General features: G+C 35.0%; 1 protein-coding gene across 16 annotated transcripts; it reads right to left on the minus strand.

Moving 5' to 3' along the window:
- Positions 1 to 120: 120 nt before the first annotated feature.
- Positions 121 to 7,935, minus strand: LOC140839402 (mitochondrial pyruvate carrier 1-like). 16 transcript variants are annotated; one of them, XM_073206087.1, is made up of 11 exons: positions 7,672 to 7,935; positions 6,090 to 6,176; positions 5,597 to 5,710; positions 5,458 to 5,512; positions 5,152 to 5,388; positions 4,249 to 4,367; positions 4,092 to 4,145; positions 2,820 to 3,147; positions 2,527 to 2,735; positions 2,165 to 2,282; positions 1,393 to 2,079 (listed from the first exon to the last, which is right to left on the minus strand). In XM_073206087.1, the coding sequence occupies exons 3-5, from the start codon at positions 5,687 to 5,689 to the stop codon at positions 5,282 to 5,284; spliced, it is 255 nt and encodes an 84-aa protein (XP_073062188.1). In that variant the 5' UTR covers positions 5,690 to 5,710; positions 6,090 to 6,176; positions 7,672 to 7,935; the 3' UTR covers positions 1,393 to 2,079; positions 2,165 to 2,282; positions 2,527 to 2,735; positions 2,820 to 3,147; positions 4,092 to 4,145; positions 4,249 to 4,367; positions 5,152 to 5,281. The 16 variants fall into 16 exon arrangements, 4 of the variants coding, with proteins under 4 accessions (XP_073062188.1, XP_073062187.1, XP_073062184.1 ...); XM_073206086.1 differs by having other exon boundaries at positions 7,595 to 7,935; XM_073206083.1 differs by having other exon boundaries at positions 6,430 to 7,935.
- Between the last annotated feature and the right edge of the window lie 1,744 nt (positions 7,936 to 9,679).

Genomic DNA, 9,679 nt, shown 5'->3' on the forward strand with positions numbered 1-9,679 from the left:
CCCATCATATGTCTCGCAAAGGATATGCACATTTCACCGACGAAATAGTAAGTATGATTTTAATAAATCTGTCTAAATATAAATATCATACATATTTTTTGTAGGCAGATGAGTTATGTGACGATGATGAGATAAATTGAGCAATTACGTGGAAGAAAAGACGAGTCAATATGAAGGCAATGAGTTGAAATTAACAATAGAAAATATTGTAAGCAAACAATATATGAAAAAGAATAATTTTTGTTCATTATAACTGTTTTTAGTATCTTGTTCTTTTGTGCATGACATGATGGTTATGTGCAACAAAAACTCGAGGATATGTTGCAATTTGAAGAGGGAAAAAATGATATCCTCACGAAAGCATTGGATTCACATGAACATTTTGGTCGTGTGAGAGGTGTTGGAGGTCATATCACGCCAAGCATCTACTTTAATATTGGTAGAATATGGAAGAGTCCTATTTTTTATGACCATATAATCCTTAATAAAAAAAAAAAAGTTGATGGAGGCGAAGATATTAATCTCAAAACAAGATGCACGCATCGCATAACAAAATGCACACATATTAGATAAAGATGCACGCATATAGAGACTTGAAGAAGTGTTCAAAAAGGGTGCAACCAACTTTGAGATTGAAGAAAAAATGTAGTTGCTCAGTAAAGTTGCATCCCACGAGTGACGATAAAATCAAAAAGAGTGTCTCGAACTATGCAACTTCGAATGATAATGACGTGAAAGCTTCGAGAAATGCTGATTTTTTGCAGGTAAATATTTAATTGTGGTTATATCACTTTGCATTATTTTTTTAGGATTGAATATGGCTAAATTTTGGTTGTATTAGCTTTGAGCAAAGAAAAAGGTAGCTGATTATTTCAATTGTCCATGACTATGATTTGTATCCATTTATAACATGCTTATTTGTCTTCTAGGGTAAGCCGATTGCATTGGCATTGGAATCTAGGACCAATATTATTGTCTACGGTACAATTGTCCATGTCAATGCGACTGATAAATTACTTCATGGTCTTCCATTACCCATGAGTCGCATGCACATATCCATTGATAATGCTGTGGAAAAATTATCACATTTTCTATTTCCAAATGAATGTGATACTCTTGGTGATGCTATAGGAATACATGTAGCTTGGCCAGCACACTTAGTAATAATGCAAGATGAGGTCATTGTCATATTATATTTAAATTTAAAGTATCATAAAGAATTCAATATTACAGCTAACAATATTTATTACTATTTACTGTTTATTGATTGTTTTTTTACTAATATTACCACTGTGTTTTTACTATTTATCAATGGAAACGTGCATGCAACTCATGAGTAATGAAACACCCTGAAGTAATTTATCAGTCGCATTGACATGGATAATTGTACCGTAGGCAACAATATTGGTCCTAGATTCCAATGCCAATGCAACCGGCTTACCCTAGAAGACAAATAATCATGCTATAAATTGATACAGATCATAGTCATGGACAAATTGCAATAATCAGCTACCTTTTTCATTGCTCAAAGTTAATACAACCAGAATTTCGCCAGATTCAATCCTAATAAAATACTGCAAAGTAATATAACCACAATTAAATATTTACCTGCAAAAAATCAGCATTGGTCGAAGCTTTCACATCAACATCATGCAAAGTTGCATAGTTCGAGACACCCTTTTTGATTTTATCGTCACTCGTGGGATGCAACTTTAGTGATCAACTACCTTTTTTTCAATCTCAAAGTTGCTTGCACCCTTTTTGAACATTTCTTCCAGTCTCTGTTTGCCTGCATCTTGATCTAATATGCGTGCATTTTGTTCTGCGATACGTGCATCTTGTTCTGAGATTAATATCTTCGCATCCATCAACTCCTTTTTTGATTAAGGATTATATGGTCATCAACAAGATGACTCTTCCATATTCTACCAAAATATTAAAGTAGATGCTTGCCATGATATGTCCTCCAACACCTCTCACGACCAGAATGTTCATGTGAATCCAGTGCTTTCGCGAGGATATCATTTTTTTCCTTTTCAAATTGTAACGTACCCTCGAGTTTTTGTTGCACATAACCATCTTGTCATGCACAAAAGAACAAGATAATTACTAAAAACAATTATAATCAACAAAAAGTATTCATTTTTATGTATTGTTTGCTTACAATATTTTCTATTGTCGATTTCAACTCATCGCCTTCATATTGACCCTTCTTATTGACCCGTCCTTTTTTTCCACATAATTGCCCGATTTATCTCATCATCGTCACATAACTCATCTGACTGCAAACAATATGTATGATATTTATATTTAGGCAGATTAATTAAAATCATACTTACTATTTCGTCGACGAAACGTGCATATCCTTTGCGAGACATACGATGGGGGTATAGGTTTTGCATTCTTCTTTTCTTTTGTTCATCACATACTTTCCAGTTAATTGAACATTGCCCATATATATCATATTTCAATAGAAATAATTTGTTATGGCCTACTTATTTGAAAGTAACAAATTAAGAATCTTACCCTGAAGTCATCAGACAAGCGACTGATCACAAATGAACTCCAATCATCTCTTGTAATACCAAACCTAGTAGGTGGTTCTTTCAAATCCTCGGTTTTATCACGCATGCTAAGAATGAATTTTGAGTGAGAAAAGCTTTATACTGTCGCCACTTGTTATTGGCAGAGTTCAGATATCCCTTCTTCCAGCTTTGATCAATATTGTACGTCAGCTGTAGAAGTCATACTAACCCATAACATTAAACATATCATAACCATACGAAAACTAATTAAAATAGTCTAAACATTTAACTTACATTAACCGATTCTCATATTAATTCTTTGACATCATTTGGAACCTTCTTCCAAGTCTGATAACTTATCTTTAACTTTTCTCGAAGAAGAACTCCAATATAATTTTGCATCTCACCTGCAAATTCTCCTATATGCTGCCTCAATTTATTTAACCTTCCATCATTTCTAATTCCATGAACCCTTTGCCTAACAAGCCTATCCAAACGTGTATGACCTCTAGATGATCTTGTTGTTTCGGTCTCTATAGATTCCAAAACTGTTTTTCCCCCATAACTATTGTCATTGGCAGAATATGCATTATTCTGTTTAGGCTTCTCATTCTTTGACATTCTGCAAGAATTTACAATTTGTTAGGCAATCAGAAAAATGTACAATGCAACGTATGTCATAAAAAAATTAGTATTCACTTCTTTATTTTTATTTCTACATTAAACTGTAATATGCTGAACAGTAAGGGAATGTAACCTATTATGCTAGTTCAAGTCATTTAGGATTTCACTTAATTATTGTCAACCCAATACCCATCACAATCATCACGAATGCATGACGGTTCATTTTCATCTATTCCATCAACATCCATTGATATAAACTCTCGTGTAAAACATTGATAGTGAGTTACAGCATTTTCCAATTCATCACCATTCATGTAGTCAATGTACTCTCTGGTGGGACTTTGCAATTACAACATGCCACGCAGGATCTTGAGGATCTTCTCAATGTAAAGCACCTGCTTTGCTTGACAGCCCAAGATAAAAGAGTCGGACTTGAATCCAATTCTCTTCAGATTTACCAATGTGAAACCAAGATCAACTTTAATACCGTTAATATTCTCAACCCAATTATATTTGAACATTGGAATTTGAAACATTTGGTAATCAAATTCCCATATTTTTTGAATAACTCTATAAAAAATCATGTCTGACACAACTGGATTTTTATACTTTGCACTAGCAACTTGCATTGTCTTTGCGACTAAGCTTACTACGGAATTTTTGACAACTCGTATATCATCTCGCTCTTTTGTATGATAAGTGACCACATCAATCAAATAACTAGAGTACTTTAACACTTATTTGCTAGGTCCGCACGCTACCCACTTCAATCTTTCTGAAATTTCACGAGTGTAATCGCCAACTTCACTTGCAAACTACATTTCACAAAGTGCTAAAATTTATCCCTAAGTTTTATAAAACTTCATAATACGGATATTTAGACAGCTTACACTATCACGTAACCAGTTGATAAAGGTTCAGTTATGTTAATCTTGTAACTACCCTTTGGACTCAGCCTTGTGAGGAAATATTGCATCCAAAAATGTTATGTGTTCCCTGATGAAATGATTAAGGATATGTTAACCAATTGAATGTAAAAAAAAATAGCAAGAAAGTACACCAAACATAGAATTGCAAAATTTTCTTTTCTCGGAATTACTTAGTGTATAACAGGCTGCTGGCAAATACGTTCTTTTCTCCCCCATCTTTGGTATCAAATCAGTCCTCGAAATCATCTCCATGAGGTCTAGTCTTGCTGCAACTCCATCCTTTGTTTTTCTTGGAATGTCAAGTAACGTACCGATGAGACTTTGACAAACATTTTTTCCAATATGCATCACATCAAGAACATGTAGATGTTTCCAATACTCAAGTTCAAAAAATGTATATTTCTTTTTCCAACATAATTTATCATCACCTACGTTCAACTGAACACTACAAGAAAGACGCCCAACAACAACGGTTAAAAACCGTTGTCGTAGCCTTTTTAAAACTGTTTTTAACCGTTGTCTTTGTCCTAAAAGACAACAGTTTTACAACGGTGAAAAGAAAACGGTTTTTCACCATTGTCTGTGACCGCATCCTTAAACAACACAGTTTTTAACAACAATTTAAAAAGACCTACGACAACGGTGAAAAACCGTTGTCTTTTTTCATAAAAAAACAAAAAATAATTATTTTATATTTTTTCAGTATTATAAATCATTCAAAATTCGAAATAAAATTTAGTATAAATTTTTTATAAATTATTATAAATCACTACATGTTCAAAATTCGAATCATAATTCTATATACACTAAAAAATAGATCTATACATTAATCTTAATAAACTTGAAATCTTCCCTTTAACATATATTAGCAGGCGACTCGAGCTAGTACTAATTTCACAACTACACTTTCTTGAGCCGAGATTTTCATAAAAGCCACAACAATATCTTTTCTTTTGCTTTGTATATCCAAACTGTAAATTATTCAACAAAAACACAAAATCATTAACACAATTCAAGTACTAAATCAAATAGAGCATATGGCGAATACTATCTTCAAACTGTAATGGAATTACCGTGACAACTTGTTTCCATGTCTCCTGACATAATTTAGAAAAAAAAAACACCAAGATAAAATCGCCGAGCAAGTGGCTAAATTCAGAGTAGCTCACACTATATAATAAAAAATAATTCATTTGACAAAAGTTAATAAAGTTGCACCGACTCATTTGAAGCATGACAAGCAAGCAACAAGTTACGAGGCTGTACCATCCATGCAAACCTCATGAACAATGCAGAATATACACACATGGCTGCATCATGTAAATAATAGTTAGCATAAAAAATGTAATCAGGGCAGTATCAGAATCTCATTATTTCACCTCCAGTCATGTTTCCAGATATCATTTCTGGAGGTTTTTTCATATCAACAAGGCCCTTGAAAACCAATAAGAAAATATTATACAAAATTTCACCATCAAATAACTAATTTTCCATATCAACTTAGGCATAGAAGCATACAGCTATAACAAAAACCCAATTAGCTTTAGGACCCCAAAAATGAGTAGTTTTGGGACCAACAGGACTGTTCAGAAATGCTTTGAAGAAAGCCATAAATGAGAGAACTCAACAAATCTGTAGGACACAATCAAAAAGTTATGATGAATCAGGATATAGTAAAGCAAAACAAGCTAAATTGTTCACAAATCATGGCAAAGCACAATTTAAGAGCTTAACAATTAACACCTGAAACTTTTGTTAGAAGAAAACAAGAGCCAAGACTTCAAAATATGGTCATGCGAGATAATCCAATAAGCTATCTTGAGGTTATAAAGTCATTGCCACTATCAAATGGAATGTTAAAATTCTCTACCACGTCCAACAAAATATGACAAAAAGCATCAAGACATGAACAAATATCAAATATGACAAAGACATGTATTAGATCATTGGTACGAGTGTCACTATCCGTTATATTGCGCTGAAAAAAACTATTTCTGAGTGAAACCATTACCTGGTTAGCCAACCCCCAAAACAGAACTGAAACAACCACACGTCTCAGGGTTGCTGAAATAGACAGGCCTTAGCTTCTCATACTTTCCTAGCACAATATATGAAGTGGATGAACAATCAAAAGCTGTATTCCAACTATTTCTGATAAAAATGATTGCAAGAGAGCATAGGATGCAAAGAATTAATATAAACACAAACTAGGATAATGACCCCAAACAAATTTGGAACTTGTGACATGCCCAACATGAGCAGGAACATTATCACAAAATTAATGATGCAAATCACAAAAGCACTTAATCATAAATTCAGACGAAGCAAAAATTCAAACTCAAATATTTCACCATAACATCGAAATCAAAAGCCCCAATAGCCTTCCCTTGCTCAATTAGCATGAAGAATGAAATAATGACACCTGCACATTTGAAACATGAAGGTTACTTGGTTCATTGATATTCTTCAATAAAGAATTTGAAAACACAAAATGCTGCCTCCATGAGAAAGTAGAATCCCAGTGTATACAGAGCAGCCATGATATTGAAATTCAAGAAAGTGAGATGAATTCTCAACGGTCTTACATGTATATATACTAAGTATGAAAAGTAACAACCAAACTGAAGGTTGCACATATAGGGGCACACGACAGAAGAGAACAGGTAAAATGAGGTACAACAAAACTTTCCATTACGGAAGGAGATCATATGGCGGCCGTGGAATAATAACGTTTGTCCTTTGAGTGGAATCATCACATTCCGCCTATCCAAACAGATCATCACCATTATCATTGTCATTGTTGCCAAGGTCACTTTCAGATTTACTAGGAGACACTTCTCTACCACCAGATCCCGAAGATGTTGCGCCCAAGAAGAACCAACTTTGAAACCAAATGATTCTCCGTAAAGATCCTCATACATTCCACCATTCTTCGCAGGGCAGCCTTGACCTTGTTCAAAACTAGTTGAAGTTTCTCTGTCACTCCTTTTTTATGGGAATTAGACTCCTTCACAGAGGTCTGTTGTTCTTTTCCTTTCGGTATTACAGTTGTCTGTACAAGAGATTCGTATTTCCCAACAAAACTGCCTTCTTTTATGCCAACAGGACCAGGTTCTGTCTCCACATCAGCTCCATCGGAATATCCAACTATTTCGACCAGCTCGGCCCCAACCTGATCCTTAAATGTAACTCTTGTTCTGATTCTCTTACGCGGTCTCTCCAATATCTGGTTTCCATCCTCTGTACCACCTGATGAGCTGATTGTTCCTGGAGATTTTGAAATTATATCAAGTTTTATCATCCCATTTAGGGACCGATTGATGTATGTGTTATAAGCCAAAGCTGCATCTTAATCAGAGGCATCTGGAGGCGGAGGCAAAGCAATCTCTGTGGGTTGTGGGGGTGGTGGGAAAAGAGCAGCATGACATTAAGAAACTTGAATTTTTGCATATGTAAAACTCACAAACGAATATGGAAAACAAATATATAAAAAAGAAGGTTGGGCTTGCTTCGAACTTAGTCTAGGGCTCGATTACTAGAAACCCAAGGCTTAAGACCGAGCTTTCCTGTTGCGAAATAGTCGAAGAATTCACCGGAAAATCTATGTGCAGAACAGAGCTCGTGCGGTTACGGTTCAGCCGTTCAGGTTTGCCGAAATCGGTTTCAAATCAGACGATTCGAGCAGCAAACAAGGTCGTGAGTTCACGGTGGTGGTGAAGCTTCGACTACGAGAACTCGATGGGCTTCACGGTGGTGGTGAAGCTTCGACGGCAATAAAATTGGTGGGCTAGGGCTTGAGCAAAATGGGGATCGGTTGTTTCCTCTGTGAATTGAAAATGTAAAAAGAAAGTGAAGGGGCAAATGGCCAAAGACAACTATTGTTTTTTTTAAATCGTTGTCTTAAATTTAAAAAATCCAATCAAAGACAACCGTTGTCACAGCGATAAAAAATCTGTTTACAGATAATGGTTTAAAAAAAACAATTGTATTATACTAAAAAATGGTGTTCAAAAACAACGGTTTGTAAGACACATGAGAGACAAAAGTTTTTTAAAAACCATTAAAACAAAAAAAACAATAGTTTTTGTTAAAATCGTTGTCTTTCGAATGTTGTTAAATCTGTATTTTTTTTTGTAGTGGAAGCTTCCCACTCATTTTTCCCAAATATAATTAATTCTTTAAACTCTTTCTAAAACTTCATGCGCATTTAATGGTTTTGGTGCGAGTTTAAACTCTTGGTTCTCGTTAAATGCTTTCTTTTGCCTTCGATACGGATGACTTGTAGGAAGAAACCTTCTATGGCCCTGTATACGCAATTTTTCTTCTATGATTCAACCTCGTCGAATATGCTTCTTCACCACATATGGGACATGCATGATATCCTTTCACAATACAACCCGACATGTTCCCATATATAGGAAAATCATTGATCGTCCATAGTAACACAGCTCTAAGCGAGAAAATTTCTTTTCGATATACATCATATGTATCAACACATATATCCCATACAAATTTCAATTCATCAACTAAAGGTGCTTATTAGACATCAATATCTCGGTTGTTTGGGATCAGAAATGTAACGTACCGTACTTTTAAACTATTTAAAATTTGCGAAAAAATAAAAATTTTCTTAAACACAAAACAAATTTTCAAATTTCGATCATCAATAATTGTTCATCCAAAATAATTGCATTAAAAGATATCACCAATAAAGTTTGCTAAACGACAATACTTGTTTAAACGTCGTAACAAACGTGAAATCAGAGTAGTTGAAACATTGCATAAAAAAACATAAAACATGAGCGGTCCTCGGGTTTAGCCTCCCGCTCAGTCCAAGCCGGCTCACTGGTCCCCACCTTTCGTCTCCTCAAATTCATCCTCACCTGCATCGATCAAGTCTAGTGAGTCTAAAGACTCAATATGTATAAACTGGATATAACAAGTAATACGTAATAAAACCACATGCATATTTAAAATAGAGCGTACATACTCGAAACTTGAACTTGTAAACAAAACTTGAACATACATACATAACATAGACGTGCCATCAACGTGAAACTTTTCTGAAACATGATTGCAACATGCATACTTGAACATACATGAACTTCATCATTTTGCGTAGAGGTATTTTTCAAAGCAAGTGACTCATTCATAAATACGCCTGATCAAACTAAACCACAGTACTGGGCTGGCAGGGAAAGTCCACTACCACATACATGAGATACCCGTTCATGCTTTAAGGGGTGGATTGGTCATTGGTCATGCTTTACCGTTTTCCAATCCTGATCTAACCCGATCATGTTTTACCGGGGTGGAGAGGTCCTCGGCCACGTTCATCGACTTCCAAACCCATACATAATTTGGTCACAAGACATTTAGCATACCTCCAAAAACTTAAATGTATTTTTTTTGCAAGTCAAACATACTTACTTGACGTTGAGGGATTCTTTTTATCTCGCTCGGGTCCTTGCTGCACATGTTAACATGCTACCATGAATTTAAATTCCACAACTTAATCATGTCTATCAAATGCACCACCCATTGACTTACTAACTTATGACCTTCTAGTAATGCTCGGGACTTGACCGTGATAAACAACAT

Source organism: Primulina eburnea, chromosome 8 (genome assembly GCF_022965805.1).
Source record: "Primulina eburnea isolate SZY01 chromosome 8, ASM2296580v1, whole genome shotgun sequence".
In the NCBI taxonomy this organism is placed as follows: domain Eukaryota; kingdom Viridiplantae; phylum Streptophyta; class Magnoliopsida; order Lamiales; family Gesneriaceae; genus Primulina; species Primulina eburnea.